The 17,850-nt window shown below is 39.9% G+C and overlaps 1 protein-coding gene and 1 long non-coding RNA gene across 2 annotated transcripts; one reads left to right on the top strand and one right to left on the bottom strand.

The window, feature by feature from the left end:
- The first annotated feature begins 59 nt into the window (after positions 1–59).
- On the top strand, positions 60–8,315 carry LOC146484734 (pre-mRNA-splicing factor cwc2-like). Its single transcript, XM_085104469.1, has 7 exons — positions 60–619; positions 2,127–2,301; positions 2,666–2,843; positions 3,556–3,630; positions 5,073–5,162; positions 6,763–6,939; positions 7,962–8,315. Exons 1-7 carry the CDS (start codon positions 82–84, stop codon positions 8,298–8,300), a joined length of 1,572 nt encoding a protein of 523 aa, XP_084960595.1. The 5' UTR covers positions 60–81; the 3' UTR covers positions 8,301–8,315.
- A 357-nt stretch (positions 8,316–8,672) lies between these two features.
- Positions 8,673–17,809, bottom strand: LOC146484733 (uncharacterized). The gene is made up of 3 exons (XR_014863566.1): positions 15,068–17,809; positions 10,245–10,366; positions 8,673–8,810 (listed from the first exon to the last, which is right to left on the bottom strand). It is a non-coding gene; the product is annotated as an uncharacterized LOC146484733 (long non-coding RNA).
- Between the last annotated feature and the right edge of the window lie 41 nt (positions 17,810–17,850).

The following is a 17,850-nucleotide window of genomic DNA, read 5'->3' as shown; positions in this document are numbered from 1 at the left end:
GATCCAGATTTTTCAGTTCGGCACCTGAGAGATATGCGCCCTCGTAACAAGTAAAGCGGTTTACCTCAACAAAAACTCAAAATGGCGGCTAAACGAAAGGGTGAAGACGGCGACGACGATGAAAGCTCGCCATTTTTGCAAAACAAGCGACGCGAAACAACAACCCCACACGAAATATCGTCTAATTATAGCACTGATTCTTCGTATGTCTCACAGTGGTACGAACAACGTGGTCCTTGGATAGCTTTATTTGACTGGAACAGCGGACATTACTATTATCAAAATCTCAGCGATTATAGAACGCAATGGGAAAAGCCGGCCGAGTGGGATTCTATCCATCCTCTATATATCCCTGCAACCCAATACAATCATTATGGATTTTGGAATGAATCAGTAAACGGAGATGGCACTGGCAGGGATGCTAATGAGGAAGAAAACTACAAGTTATCTGCTGCTGATTTGGAAGCTAAGGTTGAAAGACTTCTCAGTCGCCCAGCTCGGCGGCAGATCGATCCTGAACAAAGGAAAAAGTTACACTGGATTCCTGAAGGGGCCACGGAATACAACATTTGGTACGATCGATGGGTGGGAGAACACTGGAGGTCAGACAAAGACCATGGTCAGTGGTGATTTAAATAAGAGTGTGCGTACTGTGCACATATCGTCCTTGTGTGTGGGATTAGCACAAGCTATTCAGAAGTGTATTAAACTAAGAGCTAAAAACTGTACTGGATAATTTCTTTGTTCAGACATGAAGCAACGATTTGAGAATCTTATGATATTTGTGCCGGTCAGCTCCACTGCAAAGCTTCCCCTTGAAAGTGGAACAACTTGCACCAAATCAGTTTCCATGCTGTTCCAAGTACAGTCGAACCTCGATTATCCAGACTATTCGATTATCCGGACTTTTTTCTCTGGTCACAATTTTTTCATGAATACTAATTAGTTGTGATCTTGAAAACTCAAAGTCACAAAAAGCCCAATAATCCTTTCAAAAGACTGTTAAAACAGTGTATTATCCTTTGCGCTTTTCAAAATTTGCAAGTGTGACGAGGCAAAGAAATATCCTGATGTGTTCAGCTGATATCCGATTGGCTCATTTGTTACAGGCTGTGTAGATGATGTTTTCTTTGCTGTAACCTTTTGTTTACATTTGTATCTCATCAATATTCATATTTTCGATTATCCGGACTCTCGATTATCCGGACTGTTTACCGAGGTCCCGACGAGTCCAGATAATCGAGGTTTGACTGTATAGTGAACTGATGGTATGATTAGCATACCATACAAAGTTTTTCACAGATTTGCTCCATCACAAAACCTACCCAGTATAGAGTGTACACCTGCTGGCTGTCTTGTACCATTTTCTGTTCACATTATAGAGCACTGATTTCAGTGCTAGGACAAGAAATTTTTAATCCAACAAAATATGAACTATGCTGCTTTAGCTTAAGTGATGTATGGGCACAAACACTGTCAGATGCTCAGGTATTCTAAATAAGACAAAAAAATAGTGAAGTTCCATATGGGATACAGGTGGTTAGCAACAAGGGGATATTTACCCATTCTCGTGGGCCGCCAGCATATTTTACACTTCCCTCGAGAAGTCAGATAGACTAGTACCACCACAATCCTATACCTTCACGTTCTTGATTAGCTCATATGAAAAGTAGGTAAGAAACATCCACCTCCCCTCTTCCCACCCCCCTCCCCCCACCCCTCCAAGCAGGCTGAAAGGAAGGTATATTAAGGCAAAGAGAAAACTCCATGAGTCGAGCGCATTGATTTTTTGCTTTGCCCTATACCTGACTTGGGAGCCTATAGCCTACCCACAAGTAAAGACTGTCTCATATATGTACACCATATACACACACGTTTAAATGCCACTGAGCCTGACTCATCCCCAGTCGTCACAGGCTGGGGACAGAACGCAAGAAGTGTGACCGATTGGAGCATGAGCAACCCTCACGCTCCCCTCGGCCGCACTTCTCTCGTAGACTGAGAGACGACTGGGGACGAGTCAGCCACTGAGCTGAGATTCCAATTCTTCTCAGGACTGTCTGTTCTTTAGTGTAATGTAATTAGGTATAAAATAATATAGTAGGTATAAGCTAATTTCATTGCAGGTCCCTCAGAGACAAGGTGCTGTTTAGAAACAGATGCAGGCTTTACAAAGGCTAATGTGTATGAACCTGGTGGAAACAAGCATTATTACTGTATCTACTTTGCCAGAGGGTGTTGTCATTTGGGTTCTGAGTGTGGATACTTGCATGTTATACCCACAGACAAGGATGAAAAGAGGTCAGTGTAGTCACAGGTAACCCAAGCTCTACAAACGTTTATGTCGTCAACCTTTGTAGTCCTGCAAATCTCATACAGTAATTTGAGCGTCACGGTAACTTTTCATAAAAGCAAAATTATAAGGTTTTGTATGGGAGAAAAACGTTTCCCTTTTGAAGGGAAAATTACAAATGATTTTTGAACAACGATTACCCATTTGAACTCCTTTGCATGGATGTTTACTCTTCTATATGATTAATGATATTGTTTCAACGTCTTCTACCCTCATGGAACCCGATCCTCCAAGGTTACTAGAAATTTTTTTTACTGCCTATTTTTTAGCGTCTCTAGCTAATGCAGTGCATGTGCTCCTTGGGTTCTTTAGAATTGATCTCGCTCATGATGTGTTTGGCCGAGAGCGCCATCGTCTTCACAAGGATGACATGGGAGGAGTGGGTACGTTTGATAAAGAATGCAGGACATTGTATGTTGGAGGCTTGGCTCATAGAACCAAACTGGAAAGACTTCTGTGGACTGAATTTGGAGAGTGGGGTGAGATTGAGGTAAACAGAGTCTATAATAATCAAGGCAGATTTAAAGGAGAAGTATCACGCGAATTTGATGTCATTTCAAAACCCAAAAATGTTTGTGTGTCAACAGAAACAAAAAAAATTGTCTAAATTTGTTTTAAATCATGACTCCATAGCAATAAAATTGTCGATTAGTGCCTCTGTCCAGAGACAGTTTAGGTCCGAATGGATTGAAACCTGAAAAATGTTCGGCTAACGTTTTTCAAGTTCTGGCATTTTTGTTTCCAAAATGCGCTAGAACAGATCACCACGAGTTGCTTCTTTCATGAATTGACTTTTAAATTTCTTTCCTCTCGTTCTTCTAGAATTATTTTGTAGCTAAGTGAAGGTCTTGTTTCACTATTTTTAACAAAAGAGGTTAAAAAAACCCATGATACTCCCCCTTTGAGTCGTTTTGTTTCGCAATTTATTTCCTTTTGTTAGTATAATTGATCAGGCGATGAGGATGACTGTGGAAAACGTCGTGATCATGTCATCCCAATTCCTAAATGTAACGAATCTCATTGCTGTTGTCCCTGTCCGATTTTAGCGTTGCGTCCAAGCCTGGACTTCTTAAACTTAGTTTTCAGGTATTGGTTGGACCAGGAGCTGGCAAATTGTGTTTGAAAAACCCGAGTCTGTATGTAACAATGAAATTGGTTTGTTGAATATTGTTCTTACTTGATCCATTTTCCCTTCCTAACAGGACTTAAGAGTAATATCAAAGCGTAACATAGCTTTCGTACGCTACAAGAACAGAGTCAATGCCGAGTTTGCAAAGGTGAGATTTTAGAGAACAGGGCAAAACGGCAAAATGTACCTTGTCACGGTGGAAGCTCAAATACTTGAAGAATAGTTGATAAAGAGGGAGTGTAAAGAAAACTAAAATAACGAAATATCCTTAGCAGTGGTCAGAACAGTAAACAGCAACGAAATTTCGAATAAATCGAAAATAGAATACTTCTCAGTTCAAACAAACACCTGGCCGTACGTAATTCAAATTTTAAATTTTTGACTGTTTAACTCTTTAAGTCTCAATAGTTGTCCTCACGATATCACTGCTTGATTAAATGATCACCAAAGATAACATTCATTGATTGATAAACAAATTCTCTCAACTTAGACCCATAGTAAATATGCAGAGAACAGTAGGGAGAATATACCTGGGGATATTAAATTAAAGGGTTAAACTGCCTTGAAATTTTCATTGTCCGTCGTTGTAAACGTGAAATAGATTGAACCTTCTGTTATTTCCTGCCCTCTCTATTTTTTATGGGTCCGGGATTGGTGGTCATTTCAGTTTTTGTGAGTCCAAGTAGGCCCTTATTCAAAGGAGGCTCCGCTAAATATCAAGAGAGAAGATTAACCCATGGTGATTAATACGACGGACTAAAGAAGTTCACGAGTCTCAGGGTATCGCTAATAGACGTCAATAAAGTAGAAACTGCGTCCCCAATTTTACCGGCCGTCGGCCTTAAGTATCAGGAATTACAGTCAACTCCCTTTCTGCGGACACCCATGGGACCGCGATTTAGTAGTGTCAGTCCTTAATAACGAGAGTCCGTAATAGCGAAAATTCACTTCAGTCAAACGTCTGTAATTTATTTTTTTCTCGGGGATTTAGTTGCTGTCCGTATTATGCGGGTGTCCGTAATAGTGAGTTGTCCGCAAAGCGAGAGATGACTGTAAACTGAAGTCCAAATTTGCCGGCGTTACTTTCCTTGAATTCCTAATACAACTGAGTATGTGTGAGTTGAATGTCGAGTAATTCATGTAGTAAGAAATATGCAGCATGCTAGGAGCGTGGCGCAAAGATAAAACCCGAGTCCCCGACGCCACGAGTCTCGCTGTAGCATCCGCCCGGTCTATACGTAAACCCTCGGAGCAGGGGCGAGAACCAACATCAAACTCAGCCCACACCGGGAATCGAACTCGGGCCACATTGGTGGGAGGCGAGTGCTCTCAGTTTAATTCCCGACCGCGACTCAAATTTGTTCTTTGTCCCACTTTCGTCTTTGTTCACACCATTAACATGACCGAGCGTAAAACTTACCATCTTTCTTAGTTCCTTTATCGAACGGATACATCCTATTTTCCCCACTTTTGTGTCATCCTGCTGTTCCATTACTGTTCAAATTTCTTGTCTGGTCAATCCGATAGAGTACTACACTTTTTTTCATCGGTAAACCAAAATAAAATAACTTTCAAACTTATTTCTTTCAGATCGCAATGTCAGACCAGAAATTAAACAACAGAGAGTTGCTGAATGTCAGATGGGCCTTTGATGACCCTAATCCAAAGGCAAGGAAGGAGGTACACACATCGTGTTTCATTTTCCTTAAATGTTCGTTTTCGACAAAACTGTCAGTGATTCAAATTCCCGTTTTTGAGTGACTTTTTCGTGGCATCTAGCATTCGGTAGCACAAATCGAAAAATAGATTTCTTTCATTTTTTGCTCATGGATAGTCATTAGCAAGAATAGAAACCTGGCGAGATTTTTTTCCACCCGGAGTGCTTTAATTTAGGAAATACATTTTCGTGTTCGGAATAAAAAATTACCTTAATAAATCTTGAAATTCGGTGCTATATATGCATTCCGTTGTGCGCCTTGAACGACCCACAATGGAATATAGTTCGTCTAGACGAATAAGGCGTCTTGTGCCCGTCTTTATACTAGAGGCGCATAACCAGACGAGCAACAAATATTTGCCCAAGTTCGTCCAGACGGATTATGCGTATAAAAACGGCCAATCGCTCCATTCGGGCTTCTTTCCTTATGTGGAAACCAAAAGAACTTCATGGTTGGAAATCGACAATAATGAAAGAAAGACGGGCTGTATAGCACTAAAAAAAGAGAAACGACATTTCGTTGTTTTGGAACGCGGAAAAGTTCAGATTAATGAAGCGCCATATCTTAAAATCATATTTTTAAAACGTTTGAGATGTATCGATTGGAGAAGGTTGCCAAGAACACCTAAAGCCATTTATCAAATATGTTTATCGTTGATTTAGCTTGAAATAAGATCGCACTTTCTCTAATCTTTTATTTTAAAATTGTCATGCAATGGTCGCTGTATTTCGCTACTGGCCTTAAATTGATATCTAGAAAATAACAAAAATATATATATTTCTGTTGACAGAAAGCGACCATTTTCCGCTTTAGTTTGCTAGCGTGATACAAGTTTTCAGATTTAATTATGACTGAATGACTATTTTGACCCTCCCAACACGAAAATCGATTTTCTTGTTTTTCTCCAAATTTAAAATTAAAGCCCTTTTGGTGGAAACAGATTACATTATGTTTCTATTCTTACTAATGGCTATTTAGAAGCAATAATAATAATTTGCAAATATTACAGAGATTTCGGAGTCATCTTGACTCCAACAGTGAGCTTACGCAACAGGACGGTTGAGGGAAGGGGACGGTGAAGTATCGTTGTGTGACCAACATGACATCTTAGTACTTTCACATTTTTAGGCGATTTGCAACTAAAACTGGACAGGTGTTCTCTTATCTGTTTATCTGTAACGAAGTGAACACCACGAGTGGTAGGAATGTTACAATCTAGAGTCATGAAAACTTGGCCGTCACGTTGGTCGCACAAGGACAATTTGCCGTCCCACCAAATCAGCCGTCCTGTTGCGTAAACACGCTATTATTAAGAGAAAACGTCGAGCCCTAGAACTCTCTGTAATTTTTGCATGTCTTTGCTTCAGCAATTCCCTTTTGATTAAGATGATGATGATGATGATGATGATGATGATGATGATGAATGTGAAAGGAAAAAAATGACTTTTCAACTGACCACAAACCAGTTTTCAAGGTCCATAGAAAAAAACCTCTCTACCAATAAAGCCATAGCCTGTGAACAGGCTCCCAAGTGGGGTACTGATGATTATTTTTTAATCCAGGAGCTTTTAAGGTCCAAACAGAGAGTCCTCGAGGCTGCGTCAGAGCGAGGGTTACTTCAGAAGGCCCTTTTGCGCCCCAATGAGCCTCCAGGTGCTCAGGTAACAGGGCCGTATCCAAATACAAACGATCAGTACCCCGTGGAATGTGGTCCATTAACCAAGGAGCAAATTGAACAGGTAAGAGGAAAGCACTGTCTGTATTTTAAGGCGGGTTCCACGAATAACTAACGTTTGAGTTTATAGGTTCAAAATAGCATTTTACACGCGTCAAATTTAATTCAAACCACAGAAAAACTGGAAAAACTACAGTCAATCAGCACAACCACACAAAGGACATGTAGTATACACTTTACTTTAAAGGGGCACAGTCATGTGACTTCTCTGTATTTTGGTCAAAAGTACTCAAGGTAACCTTGTTTTGAACACATTTTGTTTCTTTACCGAAATTTTTACATACAGCGATTGTGCTGTCCTTGTTGGCATTTCTTCCCGACTTCTAAACTACTAAAGCCGTGCACGTACGAGTGGGAAATGAACTGTTGTGTTAGTAGAGGCATAAGCTATCGTCTTATAATATTTCTGACGTGCACTCGTCTCCAAATAAACAAGTCGGCATAAACCATCCCTCCAAAGCGCTAGCTTATTTTGAACTCAACGCAATTCAACGCAATGACGAAAACTGAACGTGGAAGGGTTGAATGGTGAAATCGGTTGCCTGTGAGAAGTGAGACAAGCACTGGGTAAACAACAAAGTAACGAATCCGCTCTATTTAAAGGGGAAGGGTCACAGGAATTTAGGGTTATATCAAAAACTTCAAAACGCTTTTTTGTCAACAGAAACCTAACAGTATTGCTCAATTTTTTTGTTGATTGTCACCACAGTGTACTGAGACTATCCATGTGTGTCTGTGACCACAGATCAGACAGATGGACTGGGTTAGAATAGACTACAACTTGAAAAATATCTGAAAATATTCGGCTGTTTTCAACTCCTCGCGTTTCCGTTTCCAAAATGGACTAAAGCAGGTCATGAGTTGTTCCTTTCAAGAATTCAGTTGATTTCTCTTCCTTGATGTCAAAGAATTATTATGTAACTAAGTGAAGGTGTTGTCGCAAAATGTTCACCACAAAAGGTGAAAATCCCCGTGATACTTCCCCCTCAATGTCTTAATGTCACCGGGTTTGTCTTCTCATTCTAGGCTGAGGTTCTTCAGAATGTCTACGCAGACTGCACAAGATTAGATGAAGCTCTCAAGAGAGGCGAGTCACTTCAGTCCAACGACTCGGAGAGGACTAAAACGGCGGATACATCTAGGCCTACAGAGTATAGCAGTACTGAAAATTCAGAAGCTGCAGTAAGCGATTGGAACAGCTATTATTACGGGGCTGCTGCTGGATACGCGTATTATGATAACAGCAACGCAGGGGACTATTCACAACATTATCAGACTGATGAATCCTGCTCGACTGAAGATCCTTATAGAGAAACGGCAGCAGTGTCCAACAAGACTAGCTCCGAAGAAGCTCCGATTAGCTAACGAATCATGCACGATCCTGATTTGATCCTCCGCGCCTGTCTCGACAGTGCGTCTGACACTCCCACTTTTACAGTGGCTGCAAAACGAGTGTGTCTTAAAGGGGAGGGAAAGCAAATCTCTCCGCGACTCTGCTTCCTCTCACAGTGGAGAGAAACGACAGGGGTATTTTGCAGAACGCCGAACAAGTCCTATAATGTCAAATGTCTGTCGTAACAACAATTAAAGCTAACCGTCTGTATAATCGGTGCTTAACCCTCAAAAGTATAGAGAAGTGCTTGGACCTAAATAAGATCGTTCGTTGCTTAACCCTAAACTGTTGCAAGTAGCGTAAAATGCGACGCTCGGCATTCTGCAAAATACCTCTGCCGGGAGAGGAACAAAATTGAAGGTGCGGTGTGATTCCCGTGGGCAAATCAATGCCATCTGTTGTTGCCATTCTTTCACATGACGCCTCTTCAGCTCACACGACAAAGGAACTATCCCTAGTTGCTTGTGAAGATCACATGTAATCTGTTGAAAGGACACAACATTGTACTAAAATTACATACCTTGTTAACTCTCGAAAATTTTAAGGGCTCAGAAATACGAACAACATCAAAAGAAAGTATTCATCAGCACTTTCACTTCCTACTGACAAACTCAAAAGCTCGAACCACCTTGTAGAGCATAATCAACAGTACCACAGGAAAGTACTGCTCAGTAGCTGTCATTTCGTTACCTTGTACAGGATAACAAACAGCAGAGCGAGGATTTGAATGGCCTTAGGATTTCATCCGCATACTCAAAAGACCACACATTGAACAACATAATACAGTCAACTCTCGTCTTGCAGACACCTCGCTATTACGGACACCCCGATAATATGGACAGCAACTAAATCCCCGGCAAAAATGAATGACAGACGTTTGACTGAAATAAATTCCCGCTATTACGGACTCTCGCTATTAAGGACATTAACTTGCGGTCCCAAGGGTGTCCGCAATAAAGGGAGTTGACTGTAGACAGTACTGATGTAAAGTATATGAAGTGATTCATATATGAACTGCGGATGTAGATGAAAGTGAGAAGTGATCATCGCAGTGAATTTTCCAATTTATGCAATTAGAAATTAGAAGCCTGAAAAAAAATTCAGGCTTCAACGGGATTCGAACCCGTGACCTCCGCGTCACCGGTGCGATGCTCTACCAACTGAGCTATGAAGCTACACAAGGTCCTTGCTCCGATTGTGGGTTCCCATTTTCCCGTGAGAGGAGTGAAATGATGTTAAGTATATGAAATGATTCATATATGAACTGCGGAACAATCGGAGCAAGGACCTTGCTCCCAATGTGTGCCTTCATAGCTCAGTTGGTAGAGCATTGCACCGGTAACGCGGAGGTCACGGGTTCGAATCCCGTTGAAGCCTGAATTAATTTCCAATTGCATAAATTGAAAATTCACTGCGACGATCACTTCTCACTTTCATTGTAGACAGTACTGCTATAGTGCATAAATAAAAAAAATCTGAATCTACTAAATTATTTTCAGCTCTACAATCTGCCGTACCGAAAAAAAGGTGACTGGTCCCTTTACCCATAATATTTAGGGTACAAAATTCCTCAAAACGCTCATAAAACGTACAAAAACAAAAAAGTTCTAAAAACTTCAAACCCAGCACACACAATGTCGTTAGTACAGTGTGTTAGGTTTGCAAGGCATCGTGGTAAAATGTACAGCCGCCATCTTATTCCGTAGAGTGGATTGAACGGCACCACAGAAAAGTCGACCCACAAAGTTTTCATGGGGAGAAAAGCGTTACTAATGAGTAGGAGACAGGAAGAAAACAGGACAAAGGAACCCGAGGAACAACGAGGAAGTAAAAGCTCATAACAAATTTCAGTGCGAGTGTGAAATGATGCAAAATCGTTGGAAACGAATAAATGATAAAGGAGCAAGGTTTCTTACCCCTTCCTTGACCATGAAATGGCGATATCTTTTCCACTTTTACTGTCGCAAGGAAACACCCACTCACGCCCTGAGTTCATTTTAACTGTCGTTTGTGTGCATGCTGTAGTATCATCTGCCCACTGCAAACAACAAAGCACCTGTAAAACATGTTGAATACAAAGCACAAGAGAATAGCAGACCAGCATCTTATTTCTCCTTAATATAATCACTGTTAGGTGAAACATATGGGTCATGAGAACCAAAAATATCAGGGGACAGTAGTTTCAAAACATTCTCCAAACTTGTACATTTAACAAGTATTCCACGAGCGCGCGTTGGATACGAGATGATAGATAACCAACGAGGCGCGCATCCTATCCAACATGCGCGAGTGGAATAACTGTTTTATAATAATAATAATAATAATAATAATAATAATAATAATAATTATTATTATTATTATTTAAATTTTAATTCAAATATAATGAGAACTCTTTATCAACATATTTCAAGCAAATTGCTATTCACAAGTTAAAAAAGTAGAAAAAAGAACTATTAAAAAAACTATTTACAATTTATTTCGATGAAAAAGAGACAACTTTCAAGCCGATTTTTTTTCCTGATAAAGTTACTACGCTATTCTTATTAAAAACAATCAATCATATATACAAAGTTAAAAATCTTAAAAAAAGGGAATAAAAACCAACATCAAATGGAAGGCTACCAAGAAAAATAATAATAATAATAACAACAACAACAACAATAATAATAATAATAATAACAATAATAATAATAGTAATAATAATAATAATAAAAACCACGAAAAATCGCTAGATCTTGCTGATTCTGGTGGTTTTCTTTTTCCCCTGACGCGTACTCCTGTCATATTTGTGGGGCATAGTATAATGGCTCATATACCCCGATGGTTGCTAACCCAATCAAAATTCTGCGCTATTCAGTGAGTCAGTTTTCAGTAAAAGATATTATGGAGAACAGTGAGGAAGCGATGATGTTAACAGGGTTTGTACAGACTGGAATTCTTGAAAAAGTATGGAAATCTGCAAACTAGTTTTTCAGGCCTGGAAAAAAAATGTAAATAAAGATACAGTATGGAAAAAATGGCTGAAACAACTGCTAATTTTGTGAAATCTTTCTTAGCTTGTCGAATTTCATTTAAATGTCGTCTTTGGCAAAATGTTCAATCCCAAAATCATGAGATCTTCCTCTTCCCTGCCCTCTGATATAACTATCTTGTGTGTGATTTGGGCCATAACCTTGAGTCTGGGAAAAGTATGGGAAAAGTCTTAGATTTTCCACACAAAAACGATGTGCGAACCCAGAAAGAAGTTGAAAATAGTCGATAGTTGCCACAAATTCAAAGTTAACTCGAAGCAGCAGTGAAAACACTCGACAACAACGGTTGTTATCATTCTTCCAGCTCAATAGAAACGTGGGCAATGCTTTTACAAGGTTGATTCTTCACTGGATCCAGTCGAAAGGGTGGTACAAAAGCAAGCTGTTATCAGTCGGGTTACTTGTCTGATGTCTGTTTAAATTATATCTGTGCTAAGAAGAAGAAGAAGAAGAAGAAGAAGAAGAAGAAGAAGAAGAAGAAGAAGAAGAAGAAGAAGAAGAAGAAGAAGGAGGAGGAGGAGGAGGAGGTGGTTGTATGTGACGTTGAGAGACGATAGTGAAGAAATGGGGGAGTGGAGTGGTATACTTTCTTGCACAATGGAACCCCGCTAATGCGATCATCGATGGGCCAAGATAACGTGGTCGTAACAAGTTAACGAAATGACTGTGGGCCAATATCGATCCCAGATAATCGATTTTGTCTATATTGAGACTGAAAAATATCGATACGCGCGAGAAGCATCCGGGTTGTTCCAATACCCGATTCCACCCTATTCGTTGAAACTATTTCTCAGAGAAGCGTAATTTTTGTAATACCAGGTATGTTACTGTTATGATGTCAGCTGAATCAATAGTTTTTGCTGTTTAAGTACGTGCTGTTGATTCTACACGCTGCAGCCCAACACTATTCGCGTTCTTGCTTTTTAGCAACAATACAAATCATAGACGATGACGTCACTATGGCGCTAAAAGGACCGGTAGATATCGTAGTCGTATTTTATCGATTTGAAAACTGGAATCAGCTAATCCTTCTGAATAATAAGCTTTTGTTCAGTCCAAACAAAGTTCACGTAAAGGTCACTAAGAAAGTTTTTGTTCGGTCCAGATTAAAGTAGCCGTGGTAACGGGGTAGTTGTATTGATGGGGTGCGGGTCAGATAACAGGAAACTGACCGCAAAAGAAATAGTCTGTATAAACGGACATTGTTTCGCAGTTCAGTCCTTGGTGGCACCGCGAACAACGTCTGTTTACTCAAACCATCATGCCGTAAAATTCCGAATATATCCCTCCCGCCACACCCAACCTGTCCCCCACCAAATAAACCTCCCCAAATCCTGGACTGCAAGATTTAGCTGTTTTAAGCCGTCCCTGAAGTGTTTCAAGCCGTTTTCTACTCCCAAACCCAACCATTTACTCCTCCTAGTATAATAGGCCTTACCCGGAAACTAAGCCTGTAAAAAGTCCACTGAACGCATGCGAGTTGATCGTATTAACCAACCGGCCGTCTATTGGTCTCAAATCGAGTGTACATAGTTGAGCCGCGCTTGCAACGAAAAGGGGAAAGCCGGGTTTTAAGAACTCGGTGAAAAGGCACAGAATCGTACATTTTGGTACGACGTAGCATTCGGGTGTCGTGGTCTGGCCGGGCAATCATGAAACATATCTGCTAACGAGTACATCCTTCCGACATTAAGCACCCCTTCCCCGCCATCTTTCAATGTTGCGGTTACCTGTTAAACCGTTTTTATCGACAAACCTAACCACTTTTGAAACGCACAATTTCCTCCATCCAAATGCCCTTTGAACGAATGTAGGCCAGGATCAATATTTGGAATTTAACCGTACGAACTCGGCTTGTACTTCCAGTTAGCTTTCTCATTCTCTCAAACTTCCATTTACCAAAACCTTACTCTGGAAAGACGGGAAAACCCTTTTTTTCAGTTCATCAGCTAAGTATAGGTACAGAATTAGCACGTGACAGCCTAATTTCATATCGCCAAGCTCTATAAAGAGTCGCAAGGTACGCCAAGGACACGACAGAACGACAAACATATTGCCTTATTTAAGAACGACGCAATGGACTTGGCAACAGCAAAATGCAGAACCACACAGTAGACTTGACAATACACTTGGTAACGTCTTAAAGGTGTCATTACCATGGTTACGGTATGGATGGACACCAACTCGAACAACTACTTTTCTTGTTATTATGCATCACGATTTTTAAAACACCAGGCTCTAAAAACGGGCCAAAGCATTACTAGTTCATACTAAGTTTATCCAAGATAGTCGTTTATACGTATTGCTAAAGTTGCAACACACACTGATAATTCATGAGAACATTCCCTTGATCGACCGGGCAAATGAACGCAAGTGGCAACCATCAAGCTCCGTTTGAGATTTCACCCCCTATTAACAATATAATAAATCATTTCCTGATAAATGTTTTAATGCTCACAACAGAACTATTTGTCAGCGTCTCTTCTGTTCTAAAGAAAGTTTTGGTATCTTTTTGCTATTCGTCACTCGTGCTCCAGTTTGTTTATGGAATAATACTGGTACTTATTCCCCAAACCTTTTCTTTTGTGTATAAATTGGGTCTGGTACGCATTAACGAAGGTACGTGCACAGTCAAACAATTTATAGCTACTTATTCCCGCTGCTACCATTGTTTTCTTGCTAATCTTGACCCATTGATTAGCCTCAGGATTTTCAAATTCAAGAAAAAAGATCATCGCTGTCGGATGGACAAAAACAAAATACGTATCGGACGGAGGGCCCACCCTCTATGACGAGATGTGTATGCAAGGATCTCGTGATCTTTTGAGCGTTACTGCACATATGTATTAATGTATTTCTGATGAAAACACAATGACATCGAATATTATTAGCCTTATTTCATAACGGGCGGAGTCACAGAAGCATTTTGGGAATTTAGCCAAGTCCTTTGGTGGGTATATTAATGTAAATAGGTGACGTTAGCGATATCATCCCTTTAGTATACCGAAGAAATGAGAAAGAAAGAGAGTTGTGTTCAAACTTACACTGACACAAGTACAATATTCCAGACGAGTATCGCGTGAAAGTTGCCATGGTAATCCTATTTTCCAATCACAGATGAAACGTTCAAAAGGCAAAGACAAACGCAGATATGGTAAAAGTATAGTTTCGTTTACACAGTTTATGCTTTATACAAGAAAAACGATTTGACAAACTCGTATTCAAGCAGTCATTTCTTGAACCCTCGGAACGAAATGAAACAATCGAAAGGCAAAGATAGAGTCGGTAACTGTATATTATAAGTCAATTGATAAAAATATTTTATGTAAGCAGTCATTCCCAAGGTAACTGTATATTATAAGTCAATTGATAAAAATATTTTATGTAAGCAGTCATTCCCAGAACTGTCGGAAAGCATTAAACTAAAAAGAGATACATTGGGAATAGGATACAAACTGTTGTCTATAAGAAACCTACATTGAAAACAACAGGAGGTGATTACACGATGATGATGACGATGATGATCATGATGATGATAAATAGCAAATACTTACTTTACTAAGAAAAAAGGTCAACAAACAAGAAAAACAGTACTGGATTAAGACTGCGAAGATCGACACAGTGTGAACAAACAAAAATCGGCCTACAAGCAAGGCACCTATAAAGTATGCTAAACTTCCTGCCGTATTTCCTTTCAATGAACTCACCAAGCGAACACACTGCTGCTCTTGCGCACTCCATATTTCTTCCACAAACAGGCCACATCCACGTCGACTGTCTTGCATTGTCGGGATGTCATCGGGAAAGGAGGACCGCAAAAAAACTCAAGAAAGCTCAGCTTGTGTTTTAATATTTTTTCAATCTAGCAGACTGTGACCAAGTTGACGCAAAGGGTTTGGGGGAAAACATCAATGTATGGTTGTGGGGTAAATGGCAAAACAAGGGTGGTCTCCTAAGTTGATAATTGACACTTATATTAGGGGATGGCACTGGGGTGGGGAAGATCACACGGTCAGCACTGCCCATTTATAAAGAGGAGGATTGCTGGAATATCAAAGTATTGAACGCGGGTTGGAAATTTACATAATCCTTGTAGGGGTTGGAGGTAGAAGATCAGGTGTCAGGGGCGTTTACGGTGAGCGGTTACCTTCACGGCAAGGCTAAGGGTCAATGAAGGAGACTTGGTAGGTGTACAAAGAACAGCACAGAGCCAGAAAAACAAAATAATCGTTTTATTTTGACATTACACTCTGTGAAACGGCCTCCCATATCTTCGTTAAATATTCATTTGTCTTCAACGGGTTACTGCAAACTAAGCGCTATATACAGGCGGCATATGTTACTTTTATTGCGTTCGACGAAAAACGCTTCATAATCTCGTGGGTGTCCTCCGATTTCCTTTTGTGTAGCCAGGCGGGAAGTTTGATTGAATTTTCGTTCGAATTATCGGGTTGCGCACGCATTGGTAATGAGTTTGAAATGAAAAGAGAAATATGGCGGATCTTTGGTGAATTGAAGAGTTTATTTCAAGGTCAAGGCAACTTAGTCAATGCACCGAACACTCCTAAAACTGAAAGTGTTGTGTTGCATGTAAAACACCATCAAATATAATTGAACCATTTTTAAATGGAATTAAAATAATTTTAATGGCTTTGCCCACCCTGTATCATGTTGTACTGAGCGACTGTTTGTTCTATTACTGTCAAATGTACCTTATTGTTTTTATTACAATGAGCACAGAGGAACGGCAACTTTAAGCAGGAACCTGGAAAATGACAGGGGCAAGTCCGACCAAACAAACAATCCAAGTTACTTAATATAACACTTCAGGCATGTGATAAACGGTGTATTAACTAGAAATTCTGTGGCCCAGCACTGAACGCGGTGAGGATTTAATGAAGGGCTCTACTTCGATGTTCCCTTCTTTCAGTTACTTAAGGAGCATTGGTTTCAACATTGTACCTATTCCACACCGTGATGAGGACGCGCAGTGTCTCCAGAAACAAGATATGAACGCATTGTCAACCACTGAACTTCGGTTTTCTTTCTCTTTCTGCAAAAGAGCAGAACTCTGGGGGGTAGTCAAAGGTATGCATCTTTAACTACGAAACGAGATGAAGTTTTCTTGTACATTTTGTATGTAAAAATAAAATATCGCTTAATTGTACAGCTTATGCTAATATTATTTATAAAAGTGTTTAGTAATTTAATTTATATCTCTGTTCTATGCTGAAAGATAAAAATCAATCAATTAATCAATCAATCAATCAATCAATCAACATATTAAAACTTTGAAACACGACAATAACGTTGCTGCTGGGGAACCAAGTCTCTGTTGAGAAGTTATCCATCAACCGTTCACCGAAAATTTTAATGTTTTTCACAGAATTTCTTGCAATGTTTTTTTTATAAACATAAGCAACGTGAACGCTCTATATACAAGGAGAAAATATAAGCCACCGGGAAATTTAAAGTCTGTGTACCTTCACAATTGGCCTGAAGAAACAATGATACAGATTGTTAGCAACGCTTGTGTAGTTTACACGAAAAGACAACCAAACGACTACCAGAATTATCGTTACAGGACTTTAACTTTTTACTGAATAACGATGTTTGCTATTTACGAACATTTTTTTTGTTATTCAAATATGACAACCAGTAAAATGAAGTAACTCTGTCTCAACAGCCAATAGACCTCTGGTTAGAGCATTATAATCAATAGATACCGTAACGCGAAACATCGCCTTTTAACTCCTGTCTTGTTGGTTTAATTCAAGGCAGGAATTGTGGCTCGGACTCTTCTTTGAGCGGTTCGTCCTCCCGATAAGTACCAACAGGAGTGAAGTACAGTGAGAAAAATGCAATTTGTTGAGATCTGACTAGAGTTAAAATTTCCATGAATGACCGCAAGGCTAGTACTTTTCAAGGACGATCTTTTAGAAACATGATAGGTTCGTAGCAGCCGCTATTTTACACTGTACAGTAATGGGAATGAGAAAAATCATAACGAGTCAACGTACATTCAATATGGCAGCTTTCACCCCTCCCCCTTCCCCAATAATCCCTTTGAGAGTCCTCAACCGTTGCAGGCGGTACAGAAGGAAAAAGTGAGCGTAGCCCCTAGGTTTACATGATCTTTCCAGTTCAAGAGCAAAGTTGTATCAAACAAGTTCTTTGAACTTCGAAGAGGCAACTACGTTCAAGATTTCAAAAAGTAGCAGCCTAAATCTTGAGACAACCTCGTTAACAGTGCAAAATTCAAAACTCTTTGCTTTCTAACAAGATTTTGTAATATAATATCTTGTAAAATACTAAAACGCCTGTGTAAGAAGGCTCGCTCATCTTGCCGTTTGGTATCCATTGCATTCTCGACTTTTTGGAAAGGCAACAAGCAGAATTTGTTTACTGGCAACCTGGCATTTATATCCCAATGGTTATTTCAGGTTGACAGTACCCTTGCTTTTCTTTCCAAGCTGTTTTTGTTTTAATG

Source organism: Pavona decussata, unplaced genomic scaffold, assembly GCF_977016875.1.
Source record: "Pavona decussata unplaced genomic scaffold, jaPavDecu1.1 SCAFFOLD_31, whole genome shotgun sequence".
NCBI classification, from domain to species: domain Eukaryota; kingdom Metazoa; phylum Cnidaria; class Anthozoa; order Scleractinia; family Agariciidae; genus Pavona; species Pavona decussata.
This window is presented reverse-complemented; position numbering and strand designations above follow the sequence as displayed.

Excerpts from the sequence above, each read along its gene's own strand:
- LOC146484734 (XM_085104469.1), top strand. The coding sequence starts at position 82 with ATGGCGGCTAAACGAAAGGGTGAAGACGGCGACGACGATGAAAGCTCG. Across the intron at positions 620-2,126 it reads GAGGTCAGACAAAGACCATG|GTCCCTCAGAGACAAGGTGC; the intron begins GTCAGTGGTGAT and ends ATTTCATTGCAG. Across the intron at positions 2,302-2,665 it reads ACAGACAAGGATGAAAAGAG|AATTGATCTCGCTCATGATG; the intron begins GTCAGTGTAGTC and ends TGGGTTCTTTAG.